Source organism: Idiotropiscis lumnitzeri, chromosome 9 (assembly GCF_059441095.1).
Source record: "Idiotropiscis lumnitzeri isolate Australia: NSW breed Sydney's pygmy pipehorse chromosome 9, RoL_Ilum_1.0, whole genome shotgun sequence".
Classification (NCBI taxonomy): Eukaryota; Metazoa; Chordata; class Actinopteri; order Syngnathiformes; family Syngnathidae; genus Idiotropiscis; species Idiotropiscis lumnitzeri.
In genome coordinates, this window is record NC_142399.1 from 18,460,903 (window position 1) to 18,479,837 (window position 18,935).

Sequence of the window (18,935 nt, forward strand, 5' to 3'; positions counted from 1 at the left end):
AAGCAGTACAGATGATGGATGGATGGATGGATGCAGTGAGCATGAGATTTTAATGTGGGGCAAAAAGGGTGCCTTTCAGTTCCAATATCATTAGGACCTGTTTACTCTTATTTACTGCCATTCATTTGTTTTATTTTAGCATCGTTTGAACGGCAGATGGCAGCATTGTGTATTTCTGGGCGGGGCTTCTATAACACAGCCTGTTCTCTCCCTGCAGCAGTAATGTGTTTATTATTGAGGTTGTAGTTTGCTGTGTCGTCGTGTCACCTGCATCATAACAATGGCAGCAACCAATATTTTCTGAGTGCCAAAAAGATTCGAAACATCTCTGCATCATATGACCCGTTACAGTTCTTTTGCTCCCTTTAACCACCTTGAGAAACACATGATATGATATGATATGGTATAATCATGATATATATACCAAGAGAGATACAACATGGCCAGCTTTCAATAGCGGCCAAAAAGGAGCACCTTGTTTCGACGAATAAGCTACAAGCCATGCTAATTGCTAAGCTTGGGTGATACGAGTCCACTTTTCACAGACATCTGGCTGGAAGCATGTCAAATCGGAGCATGTCCAACTTTGGACAGCAAAATAGCCGGCAAATTAATAAATGGTTGTACTCTGGAGATAAAATTGACTCGATACACTGAACAAGAAACTGGAAAAGAATTACGCAATGCCCTACGTCAGCCAGAAGGTTTTAAGGAGAAAAGTATTGTATACTAATATAAGTAATAATCCATCCATCCATTATCTGTTCCGCTTCTCCTCACTAGGGTCGTGTGGGGTGCTGGAGCCTGTCCCAGCTAACTTCGGGCAGTAGGCGGGGGACACCCTGACCTGGTTGCCAGCCAATGGCAGGGCACACAAAGATGAACAACCATCCGTTCTCACACTCACACCTAGGGACAATTCAGAGCAGAGGTATTCAATTAAAAGTCACAGAGGTCCACCACGAAAATTTCTCCCAATTAAAAGGTCCGAACCAAAGTCCAACTTCCCTTAATGTCTAGCCTATGTTCACATTTTTATATAGTTTCAATATTTAGTCATTTTCAACAGAGCGCACTTATATACTAAATATTTTGCAATGTTCCCATTAAACACCTTTGCCAGTCAAACAAATATAAGGCGTTTATTTCACATTCAAGAAAATGTGGCTCCAGGAATTTAAGGGTGCCACTTCCAGAAAAAAACAGTAAAATATCTCCTGCAGAAATATATCAAGTGCTAAGCATTGAGTGAACATATTTTACCTTTTTTTCTTAAATCAAAGAGTTATCAACCTAATAAAAACGGAAAGCCTAATTATTCAAGCAAAACAGGTCAACATGTTCAGTACACAATCAATAAAAATGGCTGTCCTCATGAAAAACTAATTCAAAATGAGCTTTGACACCACCTTTTCTTTTGAATAGTTTTTAACTTCTCTTAATGAGAAAAATGAGTTTGTGACTGCCCTGCCAGTGACTTAAATCTGGGTTGCAACGGAGTCAGGGCCATTGGGATTTGGTAGATTATTTCACGCATCTGGGATTTGTGTTTTCCTTTAAATAATGTTTGTGCAACCACATTTAAGCACTCCTTCACAACTTCCCCATCACTTGAACGTTTTTTTATGTTTCCCCAAAATCCATGATACTTTTAGTGAACATTCGTTTGCATGCCGTTGGGATGTAAACGAAAATGTAAACATCTCTTATACTGCACTCGAAGTTCGATGTTTTTGCGTGCGCTCACCTCAAACGTCAGCGGATAACTGTGCACAAAAGGGCGGTGCTTTGTTTCGTAGTGGCGCTTCGCAATGTTGCGACGCTTTCGGAGCATATGATGCACACTGGTTTTGAATCGGTTACAGCCAGAACGAAACTAAATTTCTCCGTCCATTCATTTAAAACAACACGCATCGACCTCGCTAACTTTTTAGCAAGGCATACTGTCAGCAGCACTCTCTTCCGGTCTGCTGCGCAATTGGCAGTGGATCGTAAACAAAAGATTTGATTGGCTCAAATCAGTGACGCCTTTTCCGTATTAACTAGAATTGCAGCGCCAACGTTTGCGAATGCGCCCTGAAAAAAAATTCATCATAGATTGGCCATGGGTCCGGTCCGCCATTTGGTGATGCCTGATTTAGAGTGTCCTATCAGCCTGCAACCTGAATCGAACCTCTGCACTGTGAGGCCATCGTGCTAACCAGTCAGACCGCGTGCCGCCATAAGTTATAATATAGTTCCTAATATATTAAAATGAAATTAATATAGTATATGTTCATTTTTTAGTAATGTTATTTCTTCATTTTCACAATAGAGTCTTGAGTTTTAATTTTTACTTTTGAGGTCTGCACAATAAATGTTCTCAAAATGACATTACTCAGTTAACTCATTCACTGCCAGACATTTTCCGAGGAACCACCTCCATCTTGCCTGCCATTTTGAAGGATTTTCACTGGTCTTTCAAGACCCACAGAATATTGTGTTCTACCACAATTTGAACACAGAACCCACCAAAAGAAAAATTAGACTCTCTTCTTTCATGAGGAAAATAAGTTGTTTTTCTATCTTACTCTGTTCTTCAGTAATCGGCAGTCGAACATAGCCAAGTTTCACTTTTTTTTCCTTTTCTGACTAGAAAACAGAAAATTAGCTTTTTGTGTAAAGATTATTTTCAAGCTGAACTTTGACTTTGATGCGAATATTTTTGACTTTATGACATCTTAAACATCTAACATCGTTTTCCTTTTACAACATAACCAAAACTGACAGTGGTTTGGATAGCGAAAAACAATTTATTATGTATTAACAGTTTTCAAATTTGACGAAACTATGAACTTATGTCCAAGCGTGTCTGCGTGCATGTCCGTGTGTGTGGTCAGGCACATGTGTGTGAGTGGTGCGGGGCTGTGTGTATTAAGATAAAAAGATAACGGTAATTCATTTCAGTTTCCTGATCAAAAAACATACAAACTGAGCTTGTTAGTGAAAAATGGCCCATCTTGGCTGGCTAGTTCCTTGAAGTGAATTAGATTATATAACTCACTAAGAGTATGGTCATTTTTTTGGTGATTTTTCTGGCTAGTGGGTTTTAATCTTAGTGTAACATGACCGAGACAAATAGCATCTTGACATCATAGACGGATTTAACTGAGAGAATCCTTTCACTTTAATAAATAAAACATTTTTCAGCCTAAATAGCTAAACCGACACTACTGGAAATTTTTTCTTTTTCACCTGTGTGCCACGCCACAGCCTTGACCACTGAATTACACAACCAAATCAATGAAAATGGTTGTAACCTTCGGCTCAATGCAATATTTACATATCAGTAGTCACTTCACCTAAATGACTAATGAGAATGAGAAGAGTATTAAATGACTCACTCACTTACATCGACTCACTGATTTTTTTTTATTATTTAACATTAACTTCATAATATATCAAAATGAAATCACCTATGCATGTTAATTGTGTTTTGACACACAAATGATTAGCACATGACAGCTATCATGTACGAGGCTAGCTAGTGGCTTGTGAAAGAAGCCATTTTCACTCTCTGCCCTCCTTGCAGTCAAATGTCCCAAACGGATGGACTTAAATGCCAAACCACTGATAATACTACTCCAGCAAACAAATGTTTCTCCCTCTTTAGCCGTCGTCATGCACTCTTGTTGTGATACTCTTATCAGCTTGGGACTAAAACAAGGGGGAGGGTCGGTGCTTCGGAAGTTCATTGGGTCAAATGCGCACCGCAAAAAAGAAACAATAAAATAAGCCGGGTGGGGGAATCTTTTTTTAAGTTGTTCGCAACAAAAAAAAAGAATAAAAAATAATCATTATCATTTGTTTAAGGTCCAACTGTTTAGCAATATCCATCCATTATCTGTTCCGCTTCTCACGAGGGTAGCAGAGGTGCTGGAGCCTATCCCAGGTGCCAGCCAATCGCAGGGCACACATAGACGAGCAACCATCCGCACTCACACTCACCTAGGGACAATTTAGAGTGTTCAATCAAGCTACCATACACGTTTTTGGAATGTGGCCAGGAAACCGGAGTACCCCGGGGGAAACCCACGCAGGCACGGGGAGAACATATGCAATGTCTATCCATTCTTTTGCATTTTTTTTTCTGCTTTAAACCAAAGCATTTTTTTCTGTCTGTTTTTGTAGGCAGCACTCAAGATCTGAAATAAATATTTGTCGTTAGCTACACAATACTAAGGATGCATTTTCTGATTTAAATGCAATGAAAATAAATGCAGCCATTTATTTTTTTTATGCAAATTAACACAAATTTCCATAAAAATTTGCTCACTTACATGTGTCCCCAAGCAGCACATCCCAAGTTTGTCTCCCTTTGCTGCTTACTTGAGTGTGTCTGTGGGAATATCTGTCCATTCATCCAGAAGAACATTTGTGAGGTCATACGTAATTTATCCTGGACATGAGGCTCTGGCTCACAATCTCTGTTCTGTTTCATTCCAAAGTTGTTTGATGGGGTTGAGGTCAGGGCTCTCAAGTCTTTCAGTATATCAAACTAATCTCAACATGCCTTCTTGTGCCTTGCGTTGTGTACTAGTCACAATAGAAAACATAACTGACTCTGTTTTTGAGAAACTGCTCTGTACAATGATTTGTTTCCCCCTTTGGGAAATACCATAGGAATGGCACTCATTCTGCTGGGAGCCACATTTAATGATTTAATGCTGATATACTTCAGCTGCAGCATTTGACCCTTTCGGCAGCAGCATTTGACACTTTCCGTTGTCAGCCATTACAATAGAATTAACCTGTCGTCTGTGATTTATAGGGTGGACTGCACTGATGGTGAAGAACACCTTGTCACATTCCAGCCAGACTCACACACATATGTAGCCAAAGGGACTGCACTACAGTGCAATTTCTCTGTCAGCGCATGGCTCATCCTTTTGCTCTCACAAGAGCAGCACTTATGGAGAACATTTGTACTGACTTTATTTTCCTAATAATATTGGCGATCTTCTTTGACTCACAACATGAGAATGACTTCACCTTATTGATCTGAATTCAAAATTGTATATTTTTCCATTTATATGCAAAATAACCACAGCATGCCAGTCTATCCATTTTACACAAAGAAATGTTAAATCAAAAATATATGAGAGTAATTTATTATTCTAAAAATGGGACATAATGCTGTCAGCATAAATTACTTAATTAAAATGGCATCTTTTTTGTTGCAAATTTTAAAATTGCAACTAAAAATTCCATTGCCTAATTTGGGAAAAGACTGAAATCATTGAGAAAGTTGAGAATGATTAGGGGGAGCCAAATATGCACCAGCTCAATAAAATGCTGGTTAATAAAATGTGTCTTTGCCATTGTCTGTGTTTTTTCATCCCCCCCCCCCCCAAAAAAAAACCCAACAAGACAAAACAAAAACAAAATTCCAATTCCCATCTCTTGGATTGTCTCTGACAATTTTATGTTTAGAGTGTGATATAATTCCACAATCATTGCGATGTTCAGAGAAATGAAAGCTATCTCTATTAAAGGTGCAACAATACACAAATCACATACGTTCAAATCCAAATACAAAAAGACATTTCAAAACAGGCTTTTCCCAATTACTGACCGTGATTTACTCTTGAAACTATTATTGTCCTCCCTGGACGGAGTGTCATGTTCTTTGTTTTTCACTTTACTGGAAGTGAAAATAGGCACATTTGGAATAAATGAATACGAATAAATACCGTAAGTGTCATCCAGTGCTGTGCAGGGACCGTTTAGCACGTCTGCCTCACATTTCAGAAGTGCAGAGTTTGATTCCGGGCTCCACCCTTCCTGTCTGGAGTTTGACTGTTCTTCCTGAGTCTGCGTGGGTTTCCTCCGGGTCCTCCGATTTCCTTCCACAGGCCAAAACCTACATGGTAGGTTAAAATGGACATTATTAATTGAACATTCTAAATTGTCCCGTGGTGTGAGTGTGAGCACGGATGCCTGTTTGTCTTTGTGTCTCCTGCCATTGGCTGGCACCCACTTTAAGGTGTACCCCACCGACTGCCCTTTGAAAGCTTGTATAGGCTCCGCCATCCACATTCATGTGGAGACATATGTTTGTGGCCACATCATATCCTGAAAATATTAGCTTGAAAGTTATAATATTTTTTATTATTATAGCTGGGTGCCAGCTCCCAACATTACGTTCCTCACAGACAGTGGCTTACGATGTGACTAAAATAAAAAATATGATGACTTTCGTTCCAATTTTGTCAGGATATGATTTGGCCATGAAACATGGTTTCCATTGAAGCTGCATTGAAGGCTCATAGAGTGGCTGCATTGCCAGCCTTTGCCACTATAAAAAATATTTTTTCTCTGGATGGAAGAACATGAAACGGTTATATGTGCTATCTAATTTATGTGAATCCTTGCCGATGCCACAGGGCATTTTTATAGCACAATAAATCAGGAAAGTCCAAAATGAACACTCTCGTGTATGGCATTTAACTCGTCACAGGGATTATGTCAACTGTGAAAAATGTGGAATATGGCGACGTGCAGGTTATGTCATTATTTTGATGCTTAAGTGGCTTAAATTCTTTTTCAGGGAATCAGATACCATTGATATTTGTACTTTGTTTTATACACGCTGCCTGATAGAATGAAGGAAAATTTATTTTAAATCGTGTGTTCCGTTAAACAACCTTATCTTAATGGAGTTTATTGTGATTTTGCTCAAGGATTCCAATTTGTTTTTGTGATGAATAGATGTTCTGTCCATCAGTCCGATAATCTTCTTTATGGCCTACTGCTGCAGAGCTAAATCTTGGTCAGTCTTTTTGCTGATCCAGTTATTGCTCACCACCAATTTATTTGAAAACATTCCTGATGCATCGCAAGACGGGTATGAATGGCAGGCTTTTACAAAATGCTCCATTTTTAAACAATGAAAACAGCACAGAAGAAGCATCAAATTTGTGTCAGTATAACCCAGGTGTGACCCAACCTTTTAAATAAAAAGGCATTCAGATTTTGGTCTTCTGATTCCAAACAGACAGTAGCTAGAGTGGGTTTTACTACTCCAGCTTCCTCTCACACGCCAATAAATGTTGTGAATAGTTGTTTGTCTATACAGTATGGTGGCTGTGACTGATTGGTGACTGGTCGATGGTGAATTTGAACAACAAACGATGCTAATAGAGTCATGATAGACCGATTATCGGCCGGGCCGATTATCTGGGCTGATATTTGTCATTTTGCCGACTGTGGGCATCAACCTTTTTTTTAACTTTCAAGGCCGATAAATTAAAAGTCGGTTTATTTTGGTTCACTGCAGCACACTTCTCTCTCTCTCTCTGCTGTGCTAGTGACCCTGCCTGCTGAAGCAGATTGGCCTGCCCACAGCACCATCTGATTAGTTTCTTGTGCAGTGGGTAGCAGCCAATCAGCAATAAGCTGCCTGTTTGCTTTTTCACCTTGAATAACACGCACTACGGGAGAGGTCCCGCAAGCACAGGAATGTAAGGCAACAGACTTTGAGAAATTTTAATAAATGTCGCTCTTCTACAACTCACAACTAAAAGAAATATATTTTCCGTAGTAAACTTGAAAGAGATGTATGTGTTATGATTTCAATGAAGCAATTATTGTCTGTATTACAACACTCGTTATTCCATGGTGTGTGTGTTAATTGATATTACACCATATGGAAAGCGCTTTGTTACAGCTCCAGCGGTTGTGAAATGTGCTATGTAAATGAAGTTGGATTGTACAGTAACCCCTCGTTTATCGCGGGAGATACGTTCCAAAAATAACCCGCTATAGGTGAAATCCGCGAAGTAGTCAGCTTTATTTTTTTATTGTTATTTTACAATGCAATACTGTACTGCAGAATGAAACAAAAATTAGAACCTCTTTTCAGGCCCAAAATGTGTTTAAGAAATAGAAATATTCACATCAAATAACTAACTTTTTTCACTTCTAGACAACAGTAACAACGCCCTTGAGCCAATCAGGATTTACACAAAAAAAAAAACACTGAAAAAAATCCGTGAAGCAGCGAAGCTGATAGGTGAAGCGCGATTACTGCATTGTATTTTCACCGAAATATTCGTCATGCGGGCGGCACGGTGGCCGACTGGTTAAGCACGATGGCCTCACAGTGAGAGACAGCAGCGGGCGGGGGTTCAATCCCGGCTCCGGCCTTCCTGTGTGTAGTTTGCATGTTCTCCCAGGTACCTGCGTGGGTTTTCTCCGGGTACTCCGGTTTCCTCCCACATTCCAAAAACATGCATGGCAGGTTGATTGGACACTCTAGATTGCCCCTAGGTATGAGTGTGAGCGCGGATGGTTGTTCATGGATGTGTGCCCTGCGATTGGCTGGCAACCGGTTCAGGGTGTACCCCGCCTACTGCCCGAAGAAAGCTGGGATAGGCACCCCCCGCGACCCTATTGGGGAGAAGCGGTACAGATAATGAATGGATGGATATAAGACATGCAGCTGCGCCTGGGTTCTCTATGCACTTTTTGTTAGACTTTTAAAACTAGTTATAAAAAAGCTTTAACATGTTGTAAACCACTAAAGTTGAAGGCATTTAAACTAAGTCAAGTTTCGGAGTTTTTATTTTTAAAAGATTTGACACCATTTTACCCCCTTTTTAAACAAATATCGGCTTCTATAATTGCTAATCGGCCTCCATGACTACTAATAAATGGTATCGGCCCTGAAAAAAAGATATCGGTCTATCACTATAGTTAGTAATACTGTTTTGCTGTGTGCACAAAGGCAAAGTACTTTCAAGTAGGGCTGAATGGTTTTCAAAAATAATCAAATTGTGATTGTGATTTTTTTTCGCCGTCAATATTGCAATTGTGATTTAATATATTTTTTTAAAGGTTTTTTTCCCTTGTATTTTTTTAAACAAACACAAGCATTAATCTGTGTGTGCGTGTATGTATGTGTGTGTGGGAGAGGGGGGGTTCCGTGCGTTTGTGTGTGTGTGTATATATATATATATATATATATATATATATATATATATAAATTAATAAATTTTTGAAAATAATTATAATTTTAAATAATTTGAACAGCACAACCTTTTCAAATTTAGTCACGTAGATTAAAACTTCCACAAAACAGAGAAAGCTTTTTTTAAGGTTATTTGTCATGCATTGATGATTGGTGGGTAGAAAGGAGTGTTTTATTTTGAAGAGCTGAGCTGGAAGGCTTTCTGCTCCATGACAAAGCTCCGTTCCGAATTTCTTCTTCCTTGTTGCATGGTAGCTTTGAACAATAACAAGTACTGTCAGGTTACGTGATTCATTTTTATTTGAGTAAAACAGGCAAAAAACTCTGGTGGCCACCTATCCTTGAAAATGAAAGTAATCTCTAATGTACCATAAAATGTCCTAATTCTGCTGGTGACCCACTATAGCATTTGTTTTATAGCAAGTGGACACAATCGCAATGAAATCCAATGGATCTGAAACTAATTAATCAATGAGCAAAATAGAGACATAAATAGTTTCATGATAAGTTCATAAACTAAATTGTAACATTAACAAACAAAAGTAAAATACCTGCACAGATGGAAATTCAGCAACCATTCCATACTTTCTCTGTTCCTGTCAACAGAAATCAAACATTCAAGGCCAAGAATTGTGTTGTTTTTCTCTAGAATTTAGTGTCTACATTGTGAAATTGTTTGTGTCCATGCTAATGCAAAATAAAATTAGCATTCGTAATATAGAAGCAAGCATTAAACTATTTGCTTAATAACAACAACAATAATAAACATGTATTGATACTGATAAAAATGACTAACCATTCTACAATGTAGAAGAAACAGATGTAATCGTTTTTCAGTAAAGTCTGTCATTTATTATAGTCCCCATAAAGCAGCTGAACATTTTAGGACTTTGGCAGATTTTTGTTGTCAACACCAAGTGCTGCAAGTCTTGGTGAGCATACTCAGCACTAAAATTGACCACATTTATTGGCACTCATGTAATGACGTGATTCAAATAACGTGAAACTTTTCACTGAGATTTCGCTGCAAAACAGATTGATGGTGGGTGGGTGGTCCCACCTCTGTTGAGGCTTTGTCCATCATTTTTTTCAAAGTTTGTCGTCATTTGGCAGAAAAACGAGCTACCTTTAGTCAATACTGACGGAACGTCCACCTCTGTTATTCCCTTACCCTACAATTGAGTCGTGATGAAAGGGAATGATCACAACTGTACCATCACATGCAGGTTTTTACAATGTCTAAGCTACACCAAAAGAGTCAAATTAGTAAAAAGCCATGCCCAAGCCATATTACCATGTTCTAGACCCATCCATCCATCCATTTTCTAAGCTGCTTCTCCTCACAAGGGTCACGGGGATCCTAGCTATCCTAGCTATCTTCGGGCAGTAGGCGGGGTACAACCTGAACTGGTTGCCAGCCAATCGCAGGGCACACATAAACAAACAACCATCCGCGCTCACAATCATACCAATTTAGAATGTTCCATTATCCTACCAGGCATGTCTTCAGAACGTGGAAGAAAACCGGAGTACCTGGGGAAAACCCACGCAGGCACGGGGAGAACATGCAAACTCCACACAGGAAGGCCGTAGCCGGAATCGATCCAACAACCTCTGCACCGTGATGCCATTGTGCTAATCAGTCGACCACTGTGTCTCCCGTACTATATCCTGACCACTAATTTTATCTTTCCATATATTTGAAGGCAGTTATTGTCTTATCAATGTTTATCTCCTAATATATGAAATGGTGGGATATGTTGACAAAAAAGTCTCCTTTAAGGCTTCCCCTTAGCAGAATGGGGGGGCTTTGTTTAAAAACTTGGTAAGCTTAGAATAGCACAAACAAAATACACAATGAATGACAAATTAACCACATGCATGGAGATGAAAGAGAAATTCCTTTGTTCAACTTGAAGTTTACTTTAGACAGTTAGGATGAGTTGATAAAGGCTTCAACAGTTGCACTTGGGAAATAATAGATAAATTGAAATACAAAAATGCATGGTTTTCAAATAACGTGTAGATCAATTATTGGGACAAAACAGATGTTTGTATCCAGGATAAAGATACACTATTACTTAAGAATGTGATTAGCACATCATACCACATCACAGTGCCAATGTTGAGCCCAGTCAAGTGTCCCTTTAACCAACCGAAGGACAGAGAACTGCTGATGTCCCTGTAAGCCATCTTGCGGGCCTTGTTTGTCATGTCATTATCCACACCGCTTACCCTGTACAGTGTACAGGGTCGCGGGAGGGTGCCGGAGCCTATCTCACCTGACTACGGGCCAAAGAAGCACTACACCAACTGGTCGCCAGCCAGTCACAGGGCAAACATAGACACTGAATGGGAATCGAACCCACGCTGCCCGCACACACATCCGGCGAATGTACCACTACACCATCAGTGACTAGGGCTTGTTTGGTGAAACTGAAATTTGATTGGTTAACAAAAAAACAAAACCGTGCTAAAATGATTCTCGATAAAACTAAAATGCATACATACTCCTGGAGGCTGGGCAGCTAAAAGAATGGCAACAAAATGAGGATAATGTGGAAAATAAATTCATACAATTTGATTTAAGTAAATATACAATATTGGATGGCACGCTGGCCGATTGGTTAGCACGCTCGCCTAACTGTTCAGAGGTGCAGGGTGCCTCTCCCCGTGCCTGTGTGGGTTTTTTCCAGGTGGTCCGGTTTCCTCCCAAATTTCATAGACATGCGTGGTTGGTAAATGGGACACTTTAAATTGGCCCACGGTGTGATTGTGAGCATGAGTGTTTGTTCGCCTTTGTGTGCTCTGCGTGTGGCTGGCAACCAAATCAGGGTGTATCCTGCCTATTGCCTGAAGACATCTGGAATACGCTCCAGCATGCCTGTGACTCTTGTGCGGAACAGTGGCTTAGATAATGGATGGATGTAGGTCATTAGTGCTTCTGATAGTGTTTAGGGCTGCAACGAAGACCTGACAAGCGCTGACTGCACACCATTGTTACACATTACATTTTATTGTATTGACTTGATACACTTTTAAAATTAAGAAATTTCCTTTGTCCGTTGATATAAAATTCATTCCCATAGCTCTGACTTGTGACACACAGAAGCACTCAGTTCCTTTTTATTTTAACATGTGGTCAAAATACAAATGGTCCATTCGACATGTTTACTGTTGGAGGTATCTTATGTTGTATTTTCTTCTCTCTTTCCCTCCAGAATCCGGTCTATGCCCATGCACGCTGGCCAGCAATATGTCATAAAGCCAAAATATTACCATACACACACCACCCACACACAAGCGCACATCAAACCTCAACATGAACGGCCCATCCCACTATCAGTGGCACACAATCCTTTGCACGGTGAGTTCTTCTTCTGAATAGCTTTCTTTTTCCCAGTTGAATATGTACTCCTTTTTGTTTGTAAGACTCCGTCGATAACTACTGTACTTATACTGGGAATGGGAGATATTTTACCAGGGCTGGGGGGTGTTTACGGCAGGGTCAAAGACTTTTCATTCAGGGAACTTACAATGTGACAGTCATGATGAATGCATTATATTAGGCGAAGGCCATGCTGCAGTTGAGCAGCTCTGCCATGGGCGGTTGAATTCCAATAAATCTAGCTATGGTGATGCTCTACCTGACAAGTTCTAGACAGAGAACCCACAAAGACACTGGGACAAACTGCAAGCTCTCAATGTAGCCCGCAGTGTTATTTCTATATTTGCACTGCATGGTTCAACCGACAATTCCATTTTTTTTTGCCCTGGAATAATTTGGATATGCTTAATTGCAGCCTGAAGTACAAAAAAAAAACATGTGGAATTGGAACTATTCAGATTAGAAACAGGCCTAACCTGAACCCTAATCACGTGGATACGAATTTGACACATATCGTATTTTATCGTACAATTATGTGGTAATGTGATTGCAAAGAATATACTGTATGCAAACCTGCGTCTGCCCAAATAACACAAACAACCACACATTAAAAACCTGTAAATCTAAACTATAGAAAACATAGACCATTAAATATCAATCAATACTTTTTAACCAAATAGCACCACGAGTGCTTTACAGAAAGCGCATCGTTGAATAAAAAAAACAAATCCTTCCAACAAGTCTCTTATTCCCGCCCACCATTTCCTGCACCTTCTGTATGCCATCATCACATGAGCAAAACCAAAACTAAACTAAAGATTGAAAGACAACACATATCTGATGCGATATGGCACAAAACAGAGAAGTTTAGTGAGCAGGCACCATCATAGAGGGGCATCAGCACTTGGAGCTGCTGCAGCTCACAGCCGCAGAAACAGATCAAGGAGACTGGTCGACAGGCAAAAGGCTTCTCTTGCCCCACACAGACAGGTCCACACCCACAGCAATGTACTCCTCAGCCGCAGCCAATCACAACTCCCGGTGCTGAAAATCCCCCTCGTGAAGAAACTGTGTTTTAGAGTGCCAACAAATGAATGAATACATCCACATACAGGATATAAATATTAAAAATATCAATCAATAGATTAAGATCATACTGCTATAAGACCATTAATAGCAAAAATGACTAGATCAAATCAAACTACAATAGCCTAGCAAACTTAAATGCCAAACAAGTTAAACTAAAATAAATATTGGGCAGAAAACAAGCTAGTCAGAATTAAATAAGTGCTGAGGTTAAAAAAATAAATAAAGAAATAAAAAAAGGCACTTTCAGCAGTCCATGATTACCACCAGTAGACATTGCCTCGTTGTGGGTCCTTGTTCTGTTTCTGTGCATTGCTTTAAAGACTGTACCAGAGAACCCGAAGGTCCACGAGCTGGAAGATCATCTAAATAAAAGCTAATAGACAATCGCTTACAGGTTTCGATGACCTCCCTCAGGTCACAGGAGCGTAGCATGGACCCAGCGCAAGGATGGCGTACAATTTTGTGACGTGAATTCAAAGAGAACACTGCTTGGCATCAGATGGAGGACCTCAAAACTTGTGGTTACTTCAATTGGTCGTATGTGAAAAATTTCATGAGTGAGGTCTTGTGTTGGTGCGCTTATCGCTTTACGAAAAAAAAAAATGTGACCAAAACAGCCACTGTATTACTCATCACTACCCATCTCTGAGGCGCTGAGGAAGCACATCTGTCAACCAGCTGGGTCTTTGCCAAAAGTATCACACATCTTTTCAAGCGCAATTCTTCCCCTCAATCACCTGCGATAGGGAGCCCGAAAGAAGAAAGGATTCCACCTATGTGGGACTATTTATCAAATAAAAATCCATTTTAAAGTCGAAGTTTAAATTAGGGTTGAATGAGTTTAGGAAAAAATTGCATTGTGATTTTTCTGGCAGATTCTATTTGATTTGCGATTTTCTTCGCGATGTACAGTAACATTTACAAACAGGACGAAAACGCCATCATGCCATTAAAAACAATAAATGGTATTACTCGAATAATGCCAGGACGCTAAAGCGTTTTTGTGAGTGAGACAGTCCTTTTTCATATTTTCATAAATGGTTCAAGATAGGCCTGCACAATATGCCGTTTGAACATCGCGATTGCGATGTACGCATGTGCAATAGTCACATCGTCGGACGGGCGATGTTTCTTTTTTTAATTTTAGAACAAGGAAACGTTTGGCTTTTTGGAGACACGGTGGATGACTGGTTAGCACGATGGCCTCACAGTGAGAGACAGCATCGGGCGTGGGTTTGATCCCGGCTCTGGCCATCCTGTGTGGAGTTTGCATGTTCTCCCCATGCCTTCGTGGGTTTCCTCCCACATTCCAAAAACATGCATGGCAGGTTGATTGGACACTCTAAATTGGCCCTAGGTATGAGTGTGAGCGCTGATGGTTGTTCGTGTCCACGTAACATTTCATTTTTTTTTAATAATTTATTTTTTTAAACACAATTTGCTCTTCTTTAAAACTGCAAAATTAGCAAGTGTTTTATCTATGAATAGACATTTTCAAGTTTAATTAGAACAAACAGTCCTCTTCATCGTTCCATTTACATTTTGACATGTTTAAACCAAGACTTCAAATAATTGATAAAAACATCCTATTCAAAGGGAGGCTTTAAAGAGTATGTCGTTGTCGGAGGCAAGTGACCACTAAGCTTTTATTGTCACAGTTTCATCAGCAGCTTGCAACAGGGCCTCATAGAAGTAGTCTTTCTTTGAAATGCATTTGTTGACTCATGGATCAAAAACCTGATTTGAATTTGGAAGCTCAGCTCCTTGTTAGATTGTGCAATTTGTACAAATTGTGCAAGAAGTACTATTAGACTACTATTAAACATGTGCATTCAAAATACCAGAGAAAGTCACACAAAGTCCCCATACAAAGGTTACAGAGCTTTTTAGAGTCATCCTTGAACTTGAACTCGAATATCTTGAACCTTGTGAAAGAAGTGTTTCTTATCTTTTCTGCTATGAAGCACATCAATAGTACCGGTGAGCATCCATATGGGACAAGTCAATAGCAATAAATTCAATAAAAATGAACATTCCCAAAGGAATGAGCTTCCATTTGATCTTAGGCAAGCGTTTGTAGACACATTTTTATTATTTCGCTTGCGACTCAAAACATGAGACTGTCATTGTTCGGCTGTTCTTCTGGTATCTATTGTAAATCTCTTTATGTTTTAATTTGTGTTCTTATTACCTGCTAATTTATATTACACCATATGGAAAGCGCTTTGTTACAGCTCCAGCTGTTGTGAAATGCGCCATAAAAATGGTATTTTATTGTATTGTATTTAATACAATGGTGAATAACGCAGCTTGTATATGTCCGGCATCATCACTGAGCCATACCAAGACTGCTGCGCATCCTACTCGTGATGTTCTTTCAGACTGGAGGCCAGAGACTAGAAACAATTAGGCTCTGTCAATGTTGACAGGTGATGACTCAGCACAGATGACGTTGGCCTGAAGTAAGCTTGCTAAGTGGCTGAACTGGAAGTAGTCTTGTGCCTTTGCCCATCGGTTTGGACATCATTATCATTTGAACCATGCAGTGTGTGTGAATGTGTCAAGGAGTTATTCCAAGACTAATCGAGTCCAGAAAAGCAGCGGGAATAGTAAAAGCATAGAGCAGTTCAATCAAGTTCACCCAAGAATTGTTTTATTTTTCTGTTACAGCATCTGTTAATTATTCTTGTTAGATTTTTAATGGAGGCATTTTGAATATTCCATTCCTACGGCACATGCAAATGACACAAAATCAGTTTAACCTTAATGCTTGTATTTAAAGAGGTTTGTATTTCTGTGGATCAAGTAATAACAATTGCTGTTCCTCTTTTTGGTTTGCACTTTGACAGTGGGCAACCACACTGGGAGGATCAAGGTGGTTTTCACTCCTACTATCTGCAAATTTACCTGTGTGGGAGGTAGATGTCACAACAACTGCCAGCAGGGAAATACGACAACCATCATCAGTGAAAATGGCCGTGCCACTGATACTCTGACAGCACCCAACTTCAGGATAGGTACGTAATTGTAATTTTTGTTTGCTAATTCGTTGTCTTGGATGAAATGGACAGAAAATTGAATTACCCACCCCATCGCAAAACATGAACAAATTGCTGCTTGGGAACTCAAATGAGTTGACATTTTTTTTTTATTTACTGTAAAGTTACCATTATGAGGATTCCGCCCGACAGCGACAATATGTGCCTTGTCTTTGTAATTAACCAGCATGTATATATTTGCAGAGCTGGGCATTGCCAGTTTGTTACTAAGTTTGCGTCAGTATTTCAGGCCAGGTCCAGTTCGTCCCTCGTCCGCGACAGCAGATCAGTGTTGAGAACATAATTTCAACATCACACACAGGCGCTGCACACGCAGACTCGCAACCAAATGAGAATTTCAATAAAAAAACAATAACAGACACACAGGCGTACATTGCAGTGATCGGCGAAGTAAAAAGAATATGGGACTCGTCCTTGAGGTCTGTTCGACACGTGTTCATTGGATTTAGGTTAAGGCTCATAGAAGGCCACTTCAGAATATTACATACTCTTTACCTTGATTGTTTTAAGATTTCATTGTACTCTGCCTGTATTCAAGGCAACTTGTGCTATATGTAGTAAAGGAGTTCCAGAAAAAAACAGAACCTCATCCAGGTTCTTCCAAAACAGGGAACTAAATACAAACAGTTAATGAGACAATAAGGAACACCTGGACAAAACACAAAGGCTTGGAGGGAGATGATTGTTTAACACTGGGGCAACAATAAGCATGATGAGACACAAGACACAGGAACACAAGGCAAAACATGAAACTAACGTCAAAAACCTAAATCAACAATACGGATCATGACACACACCTTAGTTAGAATATATAGTATATATCTATATATAAGCCATGATCCCCCTGGCTCTGTAGCTCTACTACTGGAACACACACACACACACACACACACCAAAGCTCAGTGTCTCTGACTTCGGAAATGACAGTAAACACGCAATAGTGCAAAACTGCTTATTTGGCTTTGTAATCGAGTGTGTGACGTTTGTGTTACTTGTAACATAGGCTCATAAAACTCTGAAAACTGTCTGAGACCATACAAAGAGCATGTTGTGTCTTTGGCTGACAGATGGAGAAATATGAGAGAGGGGAACAGAATGAAATCCTGTCTGACTTAGCGGAACAAATTTGTTTCCCCAGCTCAAAGACAAGAAAAAACTCTGTGTTTCCTTATGTTCACCCATTTGTGTCTTAAAACTACTACCTTTTTTTTTGTCATTCACGACGGTTGCTCTGTCAGATTACCAGATAAATTCATTCTGTGTCTTGAGCCGGGCGAGTGGCCACATTACAAGTTTGACACGGACCTCTCGAACATTGCGTGCTGTTGCCTAGAGCAGTGGTTCTCAACCTTTTTTCAGTGATGCACCCCCTGTGAAATATTTTTTCAGCCAAGTACCTCTGAACCAGCGCAAAACACTTTTGGGTTAAAAAAAAAAGCAAACAAAAAAAGGACTTTCAACATGCCATGAGAGTCTGACTTATTAAACTGTAAACCTTTCAAACTTAATTTATTGGTACAGAAAAAAAAAATCAACAAAGTGTCCTCTTTTGGATCATAGATCTGTTATCAGGTGTTCAGCGATAGTGAATGGCTTTTTGGCTTTAGCTACCAGCAAAGACACCACATAAGAGGCTTCCGTATCTTATCTTGAGATGATCTGAATTTAGAGTTTCCTCTTGTTTCCAACGTGACATCCATGTTTCGTCTTAAAATGGCGCTGCAGATGTGCTGGCTTCATGCAACTGTTAGCAACTTTCTCCCCGCAGAAAAAAAACAACAGTGCGTCGGGTTTGTTGCCACTTTTGGGTGTAAATCCAAATAAAATACAATCTTCAACATACAAGCGTAATTTTGCTGACTCTGGTTTGGCCTCCTTTTACCCTTGTGCCTCCGTTTTCTTCTGAAAACTTATGCTTCAACCACGACTCCATTGTTTGCGCCTTCAAGTGATTAGTAACGAGAGGTGGCACGTGACAAGTTTGGTCGAACCATTCTCGTTTGGGGAAGAATATTGGTTTTTAAAATAATGTAATTGAATAACCTACTGAAAATAAAATTTCTTTTATGACCTTATATTTTCCTGAAACATTTAATTAATTCAATAAATGTTTTGAAAATATTTTTGCATGTTTGTTTCTTTACAAAACTATGTATTTAAATGAAAAAAAAGCTTCGTAATTTTCAGGGGTATTTTTTTCAGGGGTAACTCCATTCGCACAGCACCTGGATGGACGCATACTTGTGGCCCGCGAGATATCTTGGCAAGAAAAGTTAGCTAGAGTGCACTGGTCGGGGTGTTAGGGGCGCTTCGCTTCATCGCATTATTGGTCACTACCATGGAAGTAATCAAAGGACGACGTAGGAAATGTCACACTATGCAGCAAGAC

At 39.7% G+C, this 18,935-nt stretch overlaps 1 protein-coding gene across 3 annotated transcripts in view; it reads left to right on the top strand.

Annotated features, from left to right (window-relative positions):
* Positions 1 to 18,935, top strand: part of ltbp1 (latent transforming growth factor beta binding protein 1) — a 76,079-nt gene that overhangs the window by 11,306 nt on the left and 45,838 nt on the right. For all 3 annotated transcript variants that reach the window (XM_088304099.1, XM_088304100.1, XM_088304101.1), the window contains exons 4-5: positions 12,232 to 12,377; positions 16,337 to 16,504. In XM_088304099.1, the coding sequence (XP_088160225.1) occupies positions 12,232 to 12,377; positions 16,337 to 16,504 (314 nt within the window). The remainder of the gene's footprint in view (positions 1 to 12,231; positions 12,378 to 16,336; positions 16,505 to 18,935) is intronic.